The sequence below is a fragment of the Pectinophora gossypiella genome, chromosome 10 (genome assembly GCF_024362695.1).
Source record: "Pectinophora gossypiella chromosome 10, ilPecGoss1.1, whole genome shotgun sequence".
Lineage (NCBI taxonomy): Eukaryota > Metazoa > Arthropoda > Insecta > Lepidoptera > Gelechiidae > Pectinophora > Pectinophora gossypiella.
Genome location: NC_065413.1, coordinates 13,286,436 through 13,304,877, shown reverse-complemented (window position 1 = coordinate 13,304,877; position 18,442 = coordinate 13,286,436). Strand labels below are relative to the sequence as shown.

Here is an 18,442-nt window from a genome sequence, read left to right as displayed (position 1 = left end):
AAATTGTACTTTTAATGAATATACAATATTTACCAAAAAAAATCGTGTAAGTAATTTTGTAAATTCAGGTTTTAATGAAATTCGAATATACCTCATATAAGTGCTCATTGAACTCTAAGTACACATACTTAATGGTTTTAACATTAAAAATATACATGTGTGTACAAAAATTGTAAACTATTGAATTGATATTTCTTAGTAAGTAGAAAGTAATATAGATTTAAAATTCAAGAGTACAAATTATGCTTCTGTAAAAATATGGGTTAAATTGACTAAAATGACATACCTACACTAATAAACAAAAATTTGAAAAATATATGACAAATAAAAGTTACCGTCCTGATGGAAGGAATTATGATTATGACTTTTCTGTATAAGAACAAAATGTATTATTACTTATTATAATTTAGTAATTAAATTACCTAAGCGAAATAAATAAGATGTACCTTTTTAATATTAAGTATAGATTTATTAAATGTGGTGGTCATTGTATAGTATATTATAATAATCTGTGGAGTAGTTCGTTAAGGTAATATGTTCGATCGTGTAAATTATTAATTACACTTATTTATATTCGATTATTTTCTAAATCTCAGAGCATATTACCGACCTAGGATCATATACAGGGTGGAAGTGTAATTATTACATTAAAAATGTATAAATAATTAAACGGAAAAATATCGAAAACATTGCCAAAATAAGATAAAATTCTGATTACTAAATAAAGATAAAATTAATATCTAAATCATTGTGAATAACTACTTTTAATCCACTGCCTACATAAATAATGTCAAAAACCGTTATTAAAAATGCATATTTATGATATCTAGGCATTTAGATAGAATATATTATATCAAGTATTAAAAGCTACAGATGTTAGTGTCATCGTAACGAAAACTTGGGGGATGATACAGACCATGATTCTGAGTTTATATCAAGTGGAATTTTCCGTCGCAAAGGTATGGAACCGGAAATAATTAAATTAACTGTAAAATTTTCATGACTTCTCCAACAGGAAATTCCACTTGATATCGACTCAGATCATGGTCTGAATCATCCCCTTCAGTATTCGTTACAGTGTCACTAACACCCATACCTACTTGTATGGCTACTGTATGTACTTGTATGGGGTGTAAGTGACATCGTAACGAATACTGAGAGGGATGATTCAGCTGATTATTCTGAGCTTATATCAAGTGGAATTTTCCATCGCAAAAGTATAGAATTGAAAATAATTTAAAAGAACTAAAAAAATAACATGAATTTTGCGACGGAAAATTCCACTTGATATTAACTCAGAATCATGGTCTGAATCATCCCTCTGAGTATTCGTTACGATGTCACTAACACCCTGTATCTAACCTACCTACCTCTCATATTTCTTTAAAATGTGGTTGTGTACTGTTTATATCAATGTAGTGATATTCGCCAAATTATTGTAGAGCAATAAGAATTTATCTTTTGATGTGTAACTTGATGTTTGTAAAAAAGAATAAACCTAGTCATATATTAATTTATTTGAGTTTCATTTAAAACAAAACAAAACTTCAAGAGTTCTTAGTCTTCAACACTGGCTATAGAGGCGAAGTTAAATTACTTTTTTTACTTATTCTAAATTCTAAAAGTATATATTTGATTTGAATAATTTAGTGACCAATGGTGACGACCAGTAAGGGATGATATTAATCACTCAAGTCTGGATGTAAAAAATAAGCTTAACATTAATATAACCAAAAATAAAAATATAAAAATGAAATCTACCGCAAAGTCGTACACTGCACGAAAAAAACATGAAATATCATGTAAGTATAATATTTATTTTGGATAAAACATTGCTAAAAAAAACCTAAAGTGAATAATGGACTAACAAAAACTCTTAAACAAAACAATAAAATATACAAAATAGATATTATATAATTCGCAATCTAGTGATGAGCCTTAGTATTCAAGCATTAAAAAAAGATCCCTACTAATTGAGAACGCCCTCCTTTTTTTGAAGTCGGTTAAAAAGGGATAAGATGAGCCTTAAAATAACAGGTAACCTCATTGCCCATATAGATAGAAAGTCCTTTCAATCAATCAATCAATAATTCTTTATTGCACAAAAACATAAACACAGGACATGTACAGGCGAATAAAATAAACGCAATAGACGGCCTTATTGCTAAACAGCAATTTCTGCCTGGCAACCTTAGGGTTTTAGGGTTAGTACTTTATATTGGAAATTAAGTAAAATATTAATAATAAAGATATCATTTTCTCACCACGGACACGTACAGCGGATGAAGGATAATAGAATTGCAAAAGCGGTGTATAAAGCGAAAGTTGATGGTAGGGCTGGCAGAGGAAGACCTAGAAGGACTTACATTGACCAAATTGGAGATGTCATTAGAAAAGGTTTAATATGATCTACTCTGAACCGGCGTGCGTGTATGAAGCGATTGATGAATGTGGAGGAAGCAAGACAAGTGTGTCAGGATCGAAGCAAATGGAATTCTATAGTCTCTGCTTACCCCGGTGGGAAATAGGCGTGAGTTTATGTATGTATGTATGTATTTTCTCACCAATATTAAATCCGTTTGACACCGGAGTAGGGGCAGACTTGAAGACATATGGATCTGCGTTGTAAGTAGGGAGCTTGTTCCCTTCTCAGTTGCCTTTCCCTTGCTCAATTGAACACTATAAACTAAGAAAAAAAAACAATAAAAGCAACAAAAACTATTAGAATTTGTGTATGTGTGTCTCTTGCATTGCTGTTTCCAAACATCCTTCCAGAAACTTCGTACATAGATGTCATGAGATTTCATTTCTTTCTACAAAGGCAATTAGACCTAGTGTGACCGATAAAAAAATAATATTTCAATTTCTAATCTAGGACAAATGCAAGAGATTGAGATAGTTTTTTTTTTTTTTTCAAAATTGACAAACTAAAATTAAATAAAAAGTTTCTTCAAAGGCAAAAAAAAACTAAAATTAAAAATTCTAAAATTTCCGACAAAGTAGGTACATTCTAGAAGGGTCTTAAATAAAACATTATTATGACCCACATTAATTTATTAATAGCGAAACATCTATACAATTATGCGAGTAAAAGAATATAACACTAATTTAATTTTATTATTTTAATATTATTTTATTTTTACTAAAGCGAACTTTTACGTTCTAAAGTAAACCTGATTAACTTATAACTAAGTAATATATTGGCATAACGCCGTAATTATGCTACATAAACTATGTGCAGTTTCTGTAAATTCTTTATGGAAAAGTAAAAACGATAAATTTAAGTATTTATTTAAATCGTCAACACTCAAGTTATATCCTAGCGATGATCATGAGATACTTACATACAAAATCATGAGAGACTTTCCAGGTCATAATCCCTTATAAAAATATAGATAGTGCTGTAACGGTCACGAGCATTAATATCATACACTTTGGTACCATGTCACATTAACTTTTTTGACAAGTTGAACTGTAAGAGCCGCCGCAAACCACAGACTTTCTATCGGCCGATAGTTTGGTCGGGCTTATAATCAGTATGAAGATGTATGCAAGTCCGCATACTACAACGATTTGGTATCGGTCGTCGTAGTATACGGACTTGCATACATCTTCATACTGATTATAATCCCGACCAAACTATCGGCAGATAGAAAGTCTGTGGTTTGCGGGGGCTCTAAGTCTCACTAAATGTCAAATATGTTAGTGCGACAGTCCTAAAGTGGGTACATTATATTGCTCATGACTGTACTATGTTGTCTTCATACATACATAAACTCACGCCTATTTCCCACCGGGGTAAGCAGAGACTATTAACCTTCTAATTTCATACATCCCAGACATATAGCTTATTTAACTTTGTTTTAGGGTATTAAATGATGGCCCTTGTTATTACACCCAGGCACAACACATCTACCAACCATTATTATTCAAAATAAAGATAAGCATTATAAGTAACAACATATTTCTATACAAATCTGATCCAAATATCAAGCAACATTTATTTATATATATACCACTGCCATTAATTACATCACTCATATTTTTTGAAAATTATTAAATCAGAATTATTTATCCAACGTAATTGGATAAACTTGTTGAAGGTCAATGTAACATTTTTGAATTTACGTCGTTTCGCAAGGTGTTATGGCTGAGGAGAAATGACAACTGCTACAGCATGAACAATGAGAAAATAGGTAATTCTCCCGTTAAAGTTATACATACTATTTTGGGGGGGGACTTGCCTGGAAAGTCCCTCAAGAGTGAGGAAATAATTAATTATTAAAATTATTGTGAATGAAACCGATTTTCATCACATTTTAGTCAAATATACAATTTATAATATTATTTCGGATCACCAGTGCCAAATAAAAACATCGTCTAACTCCTAAATCCTAATCTAAAAAACAAAAGCAAAATGTTACGATGACTCGGTGTAAATTTAGCTTAACAACGCCATCTGTCGTCACATTAGCGTAGCGACATCTATGTGCATTTGGTTGCATTAAATTACGATAAAAATGTGAATGATAATATAAATGCCGAAATTGGTATTATTTACAGAGCCCCAAACATCAATTCAATTGTAATTGAATACAAAAGTCAATATATATTTACTATTAACATAAGACAAGTAAAAAAAACTGGTTATATTTATCTTCAACTCGTTTATATGTTTTAAACCTGCAGAAAACTATATTAATATAGATATTTCTTGTGCAGATAAAACTAAATATAGATACTAAAACAAATATACATTCTCGAATATAAGTGCAAAAAGCACAAAATTCTTTTACAACTAAAACTTTTAATACTAAGTTTACTTTAAAAAATAAAACTAATTCTTTTGCAATGACATACTAAAGTTATTTGCTTAGCGTACCTATTGTTAGTGCCGTATAGAAAATATTAATGTATTTTAATCTAGAAATAAGGACTGATTCTGTAGTATGACTGGTATAAGGATGGGTTCAAATTGAAAGCGATTAAGTTTAGGCTAACATTGGTGCTAATTCCTGTAAATACCATCTAATTTTATTTTAAGTTATATCTGTCATTTTCTTATCCGCCGAAAAGGAAAGGGACGGGTAATCGACAAGCATAAAATTTATGGAACACACGTCAATTTTAAGCACAAATCTAAACCAACCGTCTAAAAATTTTACATCCGTCAATAACCCGACACAGTTAAGTAGACAGCACGTCAAACGGATTGCATACCAGCGACGTACCTTTTGATTCGCCCGGGTTATTCATTCATTTACTCATTCTTCCTAAAATTAAGAGCTGTGAATCATCCGTCCCTTTCCTTTTCGACGGATATGAAAATGACGGATATAACTTAAAATAAAATTAGGCGGTGTCTGCAGGAATCGGGGCCACTATTATAACATAACGGAGCTTCCCCGAAGGGGCAGGCAGAAGTATATAGTATTTGTGTAATGTATGTAACACGGAGCCATTGGCATAAACCGGGCAGAAATCCTGGAAACCACATCGCGAAGTGACGTCAGTTATCAACGATCCAAACATAAATTTAAACTCAAACTCCAACCGTTATTAATTTACTATACCGGTATGAAACTACGGTACCGATTTCCTATTGGTCCGTATTACCTTAACCGCTTTCAAGCTATGATTTTTTTTAAATAAAATAGGCTCGCGTTGAGCACATTCTCACCTGCTGGTAAGTGACGATGTGGTCTAGTTTGGATCACGCTTACCTAGCAAATGCCTAGCAGACGACGGCAGACAGTTCCAGTCCTTTGCTGTTCGCATCAAAAAGAGGCGAAACAGACTGTACGGATTGAAGGAATATCCACAACATAAGGACGATATATATATATATATATATGAATCTTGCTGTCTGAGAGGACCTTTATGAAGATAATTCTACAGTTCGTCTAACATTGTTACTATGGGTTATTTCACTGTTTGTTAGCAGTAAGCACTAATGTTCAGAGGCGTAGCTTCATAGAAGCGTATTCGTGCGTATTCGCCGTGGAGCGACGACGTCGTCACAACCGTCGACGTCGTCACATTCGTCGACGTCACAATCGTCGACACTGTCACAACCGTCGACGTCGTCACAACCGTCGACGTCGTCACATTCGTCGACGTCACAATCGTCGACACCGTCACAATCGTCGACGTCGTCACAACCGTCGACGTCGTCACATTCGTCGACGTCACAATCGTCGACACTGTCACAACCGTCGACGTCGTCACAACCGTCGACGTCGTCACAACCGTCGACGTCGTCACAACCGTCGACGTCGTCACAACCGTCGACGTCGTCACATTCGTCGACGTCACAATCGTCGACGCCGTCACAACCGTCGACGTCGTCACAACCGTCGACGTCGTCACAACCATCGACGTTGTCACAATCGTCGACGTCGATCGAGTGTCATTTGTCGCTGACGATGTCCTCGTTCCACAGTCGTCGCATAGATTATATGCTCACTGGGATAAGCAGAGGCTATGGCTTTCTATGCCCAAGATAGAAATACATAATAATTCTTCTTTAAATTCCCGGATTAAGTCCATCCAAATAGCAACCTGGATAACCATATACAGGATGGTCTAAAGATTGAGGTTTAAAACGAAAAATTAGATCCTCATAGCTCATTGGCAGAAACACCCCCATGTATGTTCAGCGATTATTTACGGTTTAGGAGAGATAACCAATTTTGTACCTTTTTACCTTACTTCAGTAATCATAATTCTGTCGTTGATTCTTTCTTAATATTTAAGGAAGTGTAACAGTAATTTATTTTGCCACATTCACACTTTGCTCCCAGTAACTTTTGTTTTACATCTGTTTTTTTTTTTTATTTTTTGACAAGTGAGTGAGCCACATCCTTTCATCAAGTAAAATTTAAGAAATAGTCACTAAATAATGATTCGAGAAAGTTGGAAATCTTGGAAAATGTACGTAAAGGAACTACAATACAATCCGAAAATAACCACTGAACAAACATGCGGGTGTTTCTAGTAGCCAAAGAGCCCCCTCTATATAATTTTCCTATTTGAACGTCAATCTTCGAGCCACCTATATAAAGTCATCATATTCAAATATTAAATACACTTTAAGCATATAAAAGGTCAATTATTGTCTTCGTCTTCACCATCGTTGCCCGTGATGATCTGATCTCCTGATACTACTCCGTGCTCATCCTTCAAGTGAGCGAGGATGCAAGCGAGGCTCTTATCGAGGTCAGTGAACTTCATGCACTGGTACTGACAGAGTTTGCAGGTGTAGAAGTCGTCTTCTGAATTCTCAAACACCTTCCATACCCAGGTGTGGTCATCTGTGAAGTGAGAAAGGAATAGTTCTAAATATACAATAGTAGGAGTAGCTCGGTGGCGCAGCGGTAAACGCGCTCGGTCTGCGATTGTTGAAGTTAAGCAGCTTTCGCAAAGGCCGGTCATAGGATGGGTGACCACAAAAAAAAAGTTTTCATTTCGCGCTCCTCCGTGCTTCGGAAGGCACGTTAAGACGTTGGTCCCGGCTGCATTAGCAGTCGTTAATAACCATCAATCCGCACTGGGCCCGCGTGATGGTTTAAGGCCCGATCTCCCTATCCATCCATAGGGAAGGCGCGTGCCCCAGCAGTGGGGACGTTAATGGGCTGGTGATGATGATACAATAGTAATTAAGATTATAAGCTCGCCCCTTATTACATGGGGTATAAACAGCTGGTGAGGAGTGAGTGTATATAAAACGTAGTAAATAGGCTACTTGGCAACCTAGTCAAATGAGATGCTTTATATGGGACATCGAAACGAAAGTTGTCTTTGTAGTTTGTATGGAAATACTGTCCTGGGACGTCATCAATAAAATCAGTAAAAAATCGTACTCAATGTTATTTATAATAACATAAACATAAATTGCCTATATACGTCCCACTGCTGGGCACAGGCCTCCCCTCAATCAACCGGAGGGGGGTATGGAGCATACTCCACCACGCCGCTCCATTGCGGGTTGGTGGAGGTGTTTTTACGGCTAACAGCCGGGACCAACGGCTTAACGTGCCCTCCGAAGCACGGAATCATCTTACTTTTTCGGACAATCAGGTGATTCAAGCCTGAAAAGTCCTTACCAAACAAAGGACAGTCTCACAAAGTGATTTCGACAATTTCCCCATCGGGAATCGAACCCGGACCTCCAGATCGTGAGCCTAACGCTCTAACCACTAGACCTCGGAGGCTGTTATTTATAATACATAAATAAAATTCGGAAATAAGTCGAACAGTATAATGAAATGGAGTTTTGAATGGAGTCTTGTTTCATTATTCACTGTGGCCCTGTGGTATCAGATTGCTTCTCAAAAGGGAACCCCAGTCCGTACCCTTGCATCAACGAGTTATTAATTTACCTTAAGCGCAGTTTTCACTAACACAGTTGGCTCAACCGTTATACACAGCGACATGGCTCACTAATTATCGCGTCGGTCTATCAAAGCTCGGTGAGGTGTGGGTACTTAGTTCATCTTGCGATGGATGTACCCAACTAATAAATCCAACTAGTCAAATCAGTTACTCTTTAATAAATTACTACGGAATTTGTATGAAAATACATCTGTGACGTCATAGAAAATCGTGACAAAATGTCGCAATTATTATTTCAGTTTTCTTTACTAAAATTCATAAATATTTAAACAGAAAGAAGGAATTGTTTTTTGTCACCTTTAGATGTCTTTAATTAAAGCACATAATAACGGGTTCTTACCGCGTTTAAGTGGGGATATGAGACTCCCGATATTTCGACACTGTTTCGGGAGTCTCATATCCCCCCTTAAACGCTTGCTGTAGGGTTTCCCGACATGGGAAACTACCCAATCGGGATATTGGTGCTAATTCCTGTAAACACCATCTAATTTTATTCTAAGTTATATCTGTCATTTTCTTATCCGCCGAAAAGGAAAGGGACGGGTAATCGACAGGCATAAAATTTATGGAACACACCACATTTTAAGCACAAATCTAAAACCGTCTAAAAATTTTACATTGGCCAATACCGACAGAATTATGTTGATAGCACACGTCAAACGGTTTGCATACCAGCGAGATACATTGAGATACATTTGAGTTCATTTCTTTCAATGTTTTCTGTATTTTTATTTTTTATTTTTCTGTTTTAATGCGACGAATGGGTGCCGAGACAAACCTCTGTGGTTTAACGGCATCATTCAAACCATGTATTTAGATTAAGGATATAAAGAAGAAAAAAAAAATACCTTTTTGATTCGCCCGGGTTATTCATTCATTTACTCATTTTTCCTAAAATTATGAGCTGTCAATCATCCCTTTCCTTTTCGGCGGGTAAGCAAATGACAGGTATAACTTAAAGTAAAATTAGGAGATGTCTGCAGGAACAGGGGTCAATCTCTTCTTCTACATATATAAATATCATAAGTAACCTATGTTGTTCCTACTGCCGTGCACGTGTGTCCCCTCAATCAACCTCAATAAGGGACTTTCTAGGTTATTTTCACCAAAAACAATAATAGATGGCGTTGTATAGTTTTAACGTGATAATTACCTATTTTCTCATTACACGGGTACATAATTATTCCAAAATACAATGTAATAAGAACATATATAACCTGGTCTTCTTATACCATACTATGTTCTCATAACGGCCTCCGTGGTTCAGTGGTTGAGCGTTGTGCTCACGATCCAGAGGTTAGGAGGTGTCTGCAGGAATCGGGGCCATAGTGAGGTTATGTTATGTTACCTCTAGTTTTATGATGGATCATCTTGAGATGGCGGTTCATGTTGCCGGTGGCGTTGCCTCCGTGGCAGATGTTCCGGTTGCATAGCTTGCACTGCGCGCTGGTGGATGAGACGCGGGTGAAGTACAGCCATATCCAGCTTCGGCGCTGGCGTTGCTGGGGGGTTTCTGTGAAAAGAGAAAGGTATCATCATTATTAACAGCCTCCGTTTAAGCGACAACCACTATAGAGACGCCTCAAAAGGACACACACATGGGATAATATACAGTAACACCGTAATGAAAGTAGATGAAAGCAGCCTTCTAATGAGGGGACCTGTCCTGCACGCTACTAAAACCAAACCATCAAAACTGCTTATGGTCAGTCGACCGATCGCATGTTTCACAAAAATGAAAAAAAAAAAAATTAACAGCCTCCGTGGTAGTGGTTAGAGCGTTGGGCTCACGATCGGGTTTGATTACCGATGGGGACATTGTCGAAATCACTTCAAGCCGTTGGTCCCAGGCTACTGGTCCAAACACCAGTTTTGAGAGCAGCGTGGTGGAGTATACCACACCCCCTCCGGTTGATTGAGGGCAGGCCTGTGCCCAAATGTGGGACGTATTTAGGCTGTTTATGTACGTATGCTATGCACCTCTGCCTACCCTTCAGGGTACAGGCGTGGTGCTATGTTACGTTGTGTTAGGGTTGGACTGCATCTGGCGTCGCATCGTACTATCCTAAGCTTTTATACTTTCAACCACTTTTCTTCTTGGTCTTGGTTACTACCCTTTATTCCCATCTGCCCCCTTTAGGCTTGCCACCGGGGTGGTGGTTGGCACTAATTAGGTGCCGATTACCACCCTGGTGGTCGATGGCACTCGATAATAACCCTGACACCAAAGTTGTTGGAGTTGGTCATCCACCTCACAAAGAACTCGATAGACGAAGAAGACAATCATACTTATTCTATAAGCATAGAAAAATCTATAAAATACTTCTGTTGAGAAGAGAGAATCTGTGAGAGGTCTCAAATGATCCGAATTGGGTAGTTTCCTAGGTCAAAGATAACTTATGAAATTCTGATTACTAAATAAAGATAGATCTAAAGGTGACAAAAAACAATTTCTGTTTTTTCTATTTAACTTATTTATGGATTTTAATATAGAAAAATGTAATAAGTGCGGCATTTTGCCATCTTTTTCTATGACGTCACAGGTTGCTTTTTCATACAAATTCCATAGTAATTTCGTGTTTTGACGTTTAGTAAAAAGTAACTGATTTCACTAGTTGGAAACTACCCTATTGGAAAATTAGATTTCCATAATTTAAAAAACGAACAAACAGGTTTTAAAACAAAATACTTACCAAAAGGGTCATCAAAGTCCTTCTCGCTGCAAATCTCCTCGGTCTTCACCGCAATTGGTGTTTCCACCTCAGTGAAGTCTGCTTCAATTTGCTCCATGGAAGGAGCTCGTTTCATCATGCATTCTGCCTTATAAATCGTGGGGTGACGGGTCCTCACATGACGGTTCATGTTGTTCGTATTACATCCTTTTATGGACAACACCACGTTGCATAGAGTGCAACGGAAGATAATGCTACTCATTCTGTGGAAGTACTTCCATACCCAGCTCCTTTTACGGGTATCTGAAATTTAGAGAATTGGTACATAAATAATAGGTTACTCTTTACCTCACTATATCATCCAAAAGATTACTAGAAATTGGGAGGAACTAAAAAAAAGTTAATTTGAGTAGTTCTGAAATTAGAATTAAGATCTTTTTGGATATATTAGGGCTCATTCACAAATTGGAGTGTCATTAAACCTACCTATGCATAATGTAAACCACCTTAGTTTAAATTCGGAAAACTGAGTCCACTAACCAGTCCACATGCCAGCATAAAAATATGATATTCTTGTCTATTTTAAATGTAAATTATCAATTCTACAAATTTCATTTAAAAAAAATTTGTAAAATTAATAATTTTCTTTTAACATAGACAGGAATTTATGGTCAAAATTGGTCTTGTTTGGTTTGGTAGGTTTGTAATAATAAATGATATTTTAAAAACCCACCTATTTTGTCACTCATGGTTTTAGTTTTCCTCGTCTTAGGCACGAGCAGTATCTGTTGCTCAACGGTATCATCCTCTTTTTCTGATATCGGCTGCACAATCTCTTCGGTAGTCGCTTCACATACCTCCCCCAATATAACAGGCTGGTTCTTCGGGTCACCGTCATCTTTCAATACATTTAAATGCAGGAATTCAATACGAAACCCCACCGTAGCTTCCGGGTTCTCTTTGTGAAGGTCATAAACCTCCTTATGGTTGGTTTTGATGTGGTCAAGGAGCTCTAAACATTTTTCGGTCTCCGTAGTAACGTTTACTTGGCAAATGTTGCATCGGTAGTCCTTCTCAGAATCCTTTACGTAGTAAATCGTCACCCACTCTGGTAATGTTTCTTCTGTAACTTCTAAAACATTTTATTGGTTAGTAAAGTAGAAGATGCCTAAATAAGGCAACTAAAACCTAAGTTTACAAATCACTATATAGCAAAAAAAACTTTATACTTACTTAGGAAAGACATAAAATAAAAAGTAGGCAATAATTTAATTGAATAAATATTTATTTACAACATTAAAATTTTTTTATACTGGGGAAATAAAACACAAAAAATAAAAAAATCTTTAATAATATCAATACTTAGGTACAATATGAAAAGTAATAAAAATAATACTAATTAATTAAAGTGAAATTCAGTATTTTGAATATTTAGTTTTATTAAATAATCCTACGTAGATACTTAGCACATTAAAGTTAGAATGATTTCCCAGAATCTGATTATGAGAATAAGTAAGAGTTACTGATTTCCTAACTTATATGATAAACCTATCTTAAATCCTATTAGAAAATTTAATAAATATGGCACTCTAAATTCCGTACATTACCTACATTATTATTAATCAGTAAACATTGGCTTTTTGTGATTGTGGAAGTCTCTCACTACCTCAACTCCGTTGGTTTGCATGTTTATCGTTGAAATACAACCTGTTTTCTGCCTGTACGAGCAGCACCATTGTTCAGAACCACACTGCAGTCTAGCTTTAAATACGTAAGTATATCCCTTGAACATTATATGATGACCTTTCTTCGTTGGTACACATTGCACAAAATCATCACCTGAAATATTTTAAACGAGTAACTTTTACGTTCAATATGTATTAACATTACCTTATCACTGAGTTTCTATAATTAAAACCGAAGTAACGGAATAATTGGTGCTTATTTTAGAGTAAAAACAACCTAACAAGCAAAATGGAGGGAAGGTTACACGCTATCATTTTAAAGCGTTTATACGACTTAACCAGTGTTGTATGTCTGGAACTATTAATATTATTTTCAAATTAAAGAAATTAAACTTTGAAATATTTGGAAATAAGCAAAATAAGTAGAAAATTGCAAATAAATACCCGACGTGACGCAATTATTTGTCAACGTCAAACCTGACGTTACATTGCTTTTATTTTTAAAATGGCGTCCGGCAGAAGAATCAAGATATTCAGCCTTGTGTGAAGCAAGTACATTACAATTTTATCTCGTTTGGTAAACCAATCAAATACCAGTTAATTAATGGAATATAACACATTTTTATAGATCCATTCATTGCATTTTAAATAAGAATTATTTCCAACTAAGCAGGAAGTAATATTTTAGCAATGAATGAAAACATTAAAAATAATGTTATGCTGATCCCTCAATAGATGGCGTTAGTAGTTACCATTTTAACAAAATTGGAAGATGTTTAGCACTAGCATTGCAGTCCTAGGTCCTACCTATTCAATTCACCAAACCTTTACGTACCTAAGTACTTAATGTTACGTGTTGGGTGGGCCAAGTAGTGCATGCCGAGTAATCCTCATCTGTTTTAGACAGATCGAGTATACTATAATCAAAGAGCAAAAGTTCAGTCAGTACTATTTGTAAACAGTGGTGAAATTGTGAACCATTAGTTGTCATAATTATAAAATTTTTCTTTTTGTAGATGTTTTTTGTATTCTTAAATCACAATACAAGTTCTATAGGTACCTACTTGTTTTTGTTATAAGTAGGTACCTACCTACACTAGCCTTTTATCATTTTAATTACAATATAATTTTATCTGTAGGTTAGGTTAATGTCTCGTTTTAGAACATCACCTTGACCCACAACTTACACTATTGCGAATTAAATGTAAACAATTTGATTTGTTGCCACGTGTTGCTTATCGTCCGTAGTAATGACATAGTTAATATGTGTAGGTATTTCAATATTATATATTATAAATATAGGTACCTACTTAATAACCAGTGGATCGGGATAAGGGGGCCTAAAAAGGTTTGCATTGCGCAATTAGTTTTACATGCGCAAATGTCAAATTTCAATATTGCTTTTTTAGTTAGATGAATTGCTTCGATGTGGCCTTTTTAACACCGAAGTACTTAGTGCCATTTATCCATATGGATATGACCACGAGATTTTCGAGATTGCGAGTTTACGTTACATTGTAATATTATTTTTTTCTTGTATTAGATAATAAGAATATTTTATTAATGTATATTTATTTTATTAATATAGTAATATTACTTATATAAATATATATATTTAACTACGTGGCCGAACAAATGGGGAGCGTTGAGTACAAAGAGGGAGGATGCCCAGTCGGGCGCGAATCTCGGTTCAGGGTGTGTCGTTTGGTCGGATTATAAGTAAAATCTAACTACTTAATCGACAACCACGGGCAAAATCGTCAACCACGCCGGCGGATACGGTATCTGGGTCCTGAAGTGTGTGCTGTCGCGAGCAGATTAGCCGCCTCTATGGCTAGAGTAATTGGGTCATCAGAATCGTATATCCTTTGTGCTAATTACCGTCCTTAAGCGGGATGAATTTGGAACGGTTTTTACAACTGATTGTTTTGCCACTTCACATATAATTCAGTTTTTTAATTACAAAGGTTATAAACACGTCCGACAATAAGAGAAGATCGATGAATACAAAATTAATTTAAAAATAGTAAAGAAAGAATATTTTTTTAAAAGGTATTTTTATGTTGCAATTGTCAACATTAATGCTCGTGACCGTACATACGGGTATAGAACGGGGTTGCTCCCTTTACTAGACATAGCAGCGTCCGGCACGCGCCGGTTCGTGCCTGACACGGTCCTAGCTCAGTCCTCGTGGTCCTAGTAAGTATGATACGGTGTAGTGGGCACAGGCCTTAAAAGTAGGTATTTAATGTTCATATTTATTCAATAAATACTTATAATATTTTTACTGATTTAATGTTATCAACAAAACAAAGTATCCTTTGAGTTCAGTATTACTGTAAGATAATCTTTAGCGACAAGGTCGAAACAAGTAAATATTGTGGAACAAGTTATCGGACTTAAGCGTTTATACACACCATCTAATTTTATTTTAAGTTATACCTGTCATTTTCTTATCCGCTCAAAAAGAAATGGAGGGGTAATCGACAGGCATAAAATTTATGGAACACACGTCAATTTTAGGCAGAAATTTAAAAAACCCTTCCAATATTTTATATTGATAAATAATTCGACAGAATTAAATTAACAGCACACGTCAAACGGGTTGCATATGAGCGAGGTGCCTATTTTATTCGCCCGGGTTATTCATTAATTTTAAAATTAACAGTTGTCAATCATCCGTCCCTTTCCTTTTCGGCGGATAAGAAAATGACAGGTATAACATTATCTGTGTGTGTGTACAGTCATAAGCAATATCATGTACTCACTTTAGAACCCTGTCGCACTATCATATTTGACATAAATGAGACATACGGTTTAATTTGTCATAAAAGTTAATGTGACATGGTTGCAAAGTGTATACATATTAGTACTCGTGACCGTACTTACCTAAGTATAATGCGAAACAATAATTAATTAATTATGATTAAGTATTAATACTTAATATGTTGTAATCTATCGAGTTTTACAAGGTTCTTTCGCCGGTAGACAGAGTCACATGAAATAAGCAGGCAAGATTTTAATATAAAGTTTTAACTCTTACGTACCTACCTTCTAGCTTTCCGACCGCGACATCGGTTATCAGTTTATCGCGCGCGGCAAGGGTTTTTCATTAGGGGTGAAACTATCCTACGTTTTTTCTTAGGTCAACCACATCCATATCAAGATGTAAATCGGTTTAAGCGTGAAAAGCTGACAGACAAAGTTACATTATAAATTGCAACTAGCTTGTCTATTGCGAGGTTTTGTTGCCAAAGTTAACATCCGAATGTTATTTAAAAAAAAATACATACAGACGAATTGGGAACCTCCTTCTTCTTTGAAGTCAGTTAAAAAGGCGCTTACGTGATGTTCACTATAAGATCCTTATTTGTAGCACTACTTTGAAAATGCGCCACCGACATTACGTAACTAAGAAAAGGTAGAGTTATTCTCCTGCTACGTAAAAGAGTCTGACACCTTAAAATGTTTAAATTGTACCTTGTTTGAGTAATACCATGTTTGAACTACGGGCTTAGCACCGTAAGCGCGCGACTCTTTCTCGCCTCGACATACGTCACCCGTCACTCTCTCACAGTACTGCACAGAAAGAGACAAACGATCTCTGTCGCTGATAACTTGGGCCAACCAGCCGGTTAAGTTCGGACTTTGTACATAAATGGCTCTTTGTGTTATCTGTGACGCATTTCAACGTAATCGAACCCAAGATAATAATAGCATTGTGTGATATAGGTAAGTAGGAACTGCGCCGGGAGATTTTCCATATTCTTTACTGTTTATTGGAGATAAGTGTAGGGCGGACCCTACAGGCTTGAGAGGAATTAACCTAACCCAGGTACATCCCTAAGTACCACATACTCGTATTTTTTTATTCTTAAATTTCATAGAGGATTTTTCTTACAAGAAAATGACTCATTTTGATACAAAATGAAACATCAATCATAAATAAAAATTAATTTGGTAGCCTCCTATCAACCCCCTTTTTAACAATTTTAACTAAATCTCGTGCTTTCTTGCTTAGCGGAGAATAGAGGAGGCTATTACATATTCCAATTTCGTAAAAGATAACATACACACACATAAACAGCCTATATACGTCCCACTGCTGGGCACAGGCCTCCCCTCAATCAACCGGAGGGGGCATGGAGCATACTCCACCACGCTGCTCCACTGCGGATTGGTGGAGGTGTTTTTACGGCTAATAGCCGGGACCAACGGCTTAACGTGACCTCCGAAGCACGGAATCATCTTACTTTTTCAGACAATCAGGTGATTCAAGCCTGAAAAGTCCTTACCAAACAAAGGGCAGTTTCACAAAGTGATTTCGACAATGTCCCTATCAGGAATCGAACCCGGACCTCCAGATCGTGAGCCTACCGCTCTAACCCCTAGAACCCGGAGGCTGTCTCGTAAAGGATATTTAACAAAAAAGTCCCGTCTTTCAGCCTCACTACACATACCACAAGAATGTGGAAAACAACCTCGCAGATACTGCGCTGGCGCAGTCGCGAGCTTCGTGAATGCCACCAACACCATGGTATAAGAACACCAGGTATGGTCCTCTTATACCATGGTAGCTTCTTCTTCTATGGTGTGGGTTGTGAGGTGGATTACCAACTTCATCAACCCTGGTGTCCGGGTTATTATTGAGCCGCCGTAGCCCCTGACATGACTCATATAACGACTACGTACTTACATCAGTAAGTAGTAACCGGGACCAACGGCTTAATGTGCCTTCCGAAGCACGGATCATCTTACTTTTTGGACAATCAAGTGATCGGCCTGTAATGTCCTAATCAAACTAGGGATCAGAAAGTGATTTTTGTGATTTGTCCCCATCATTCGAACCCTGGATCGTGAGCACAACGCTCAACCACTGAACCACGGAGGCCGTTATGAGACCATAGTATGATATAAGAAGACCAGGTTATATATGTTCTTCTTATTACATTGTATTTAGGAATAAAAGGTAATTAAGAAAAATAGGTAATTATCACATTAAAGCCAACGCCATCTATTATTGTTTTTGGTGAAAGTAGCCTGGAAAGTCACTTATTGAGGTTGATTGAGGGGACACACGTGCACGGCAGTTGGAACAATATAGGTTACTTATGATATTTATATATGTAGAAGAAGAGATTGACCCCGATTCCTGCAGACACCTCCTAATTTTACTTTAAGTTATACCTGTCATTTTCTTTTCCGCCGAAAAGGAAAGGGACGGATGATTGACAGCTCTTAATTTTAGGAAGAATGAGTAAATAAATGAATAACCCGGGCGAATCAAAAAGGTATCTCGCTGGTATGCAAACCGTTTGACGTGTGCTGTCAACATAATTCTGGCGGGTTATTGGCCAATGTAAAATTTTCAGACGGTTGTTTTAGATTTGTGCTTAAAATGGACGTGTGTTCCATAAATTTTATGCTTGTCGATTATCCGTCCCTTTCCTTTTCGGTGGATAAGAAAATGACAGATATAACTTAAAATAAAATTAGATGGTGTTTACAGGAATTAGCACCATTACGTAGTTATGCTTTAAAGATTAGTCAAACTACGGACTATGGCTGATCTTATCACAAGAATAACCTACCTTCTTATTTTTAGAATCAATTTTATCAGCCAATAATCAGATAACCAATTCAATAAATTAAAATAAAGATTTTAAAAACGATTGCTCGTGATATAGATAA

General features: G+C 36.3%; 1 protein-coding gene across 2 annotated transcripts; it reads right to left on the bottom strand.

Moving 5' to 3' along the window:
• Positions 1–4,229: 4,229 nt before the first annotated feature.
• LOC126370128 (uncharacterized) lies at positions 4,230–13,279 on the bottom strand. Of its 2 annotated transcripts, XM_050014875.1 has the most exons (5): positions 13,196–13,279; positions 11,800–12,905; positions 11,088–11,369; positions 9,743–9,907; positions 4,230–7,313 (listed from the first exon to the last, which is right to left on the bottom strand). In XM_050014875.1, the coding sequence occupies exons 2-5, from the start codon at positions 11,813–11,815 to the stop codon at positions 7,108–7,110; spliced, it is 669 nt and encodes a 222-aa protein (XP_049870832.1). In that variant the 5' UTR covers positions 11,816–12,905; positions 13,196–13,279; the 3' UTR covers positions 4,230–7,107. The 2 variants fall into 2 exon arrangements, with proteins under 2 accessions (XP_049870832.1, XP_049870833.1); XM_050014876.1 differs by lacking the exon at positions 13,196–13,279 and having other exon boundaries at positions 11,800–13,189.
• Between the last annotated feature and the right edge of the window lie 5,163 nt (positions 13,280–18,442).

Excerpts from the sequence above, each read along its gene's own strand:
- LOC126370128 (XM_050014875.1), bottom strand. Across the intron at positions 9,908-11,087 it reads GGACTTTGATGACCCTTTTG|AAACCCCCCAGCAACGCCAG; the intron begins GTAAGTATTTTG and ends CTCTTTTCACAG. Across the intron at positions 7,314-9,742 it reads GATCCATCATAAAACTAGAG|ATGACCACACCTGGGTATGG; the intron begins GTAACATAACAT and ends CTCACTTCACAG.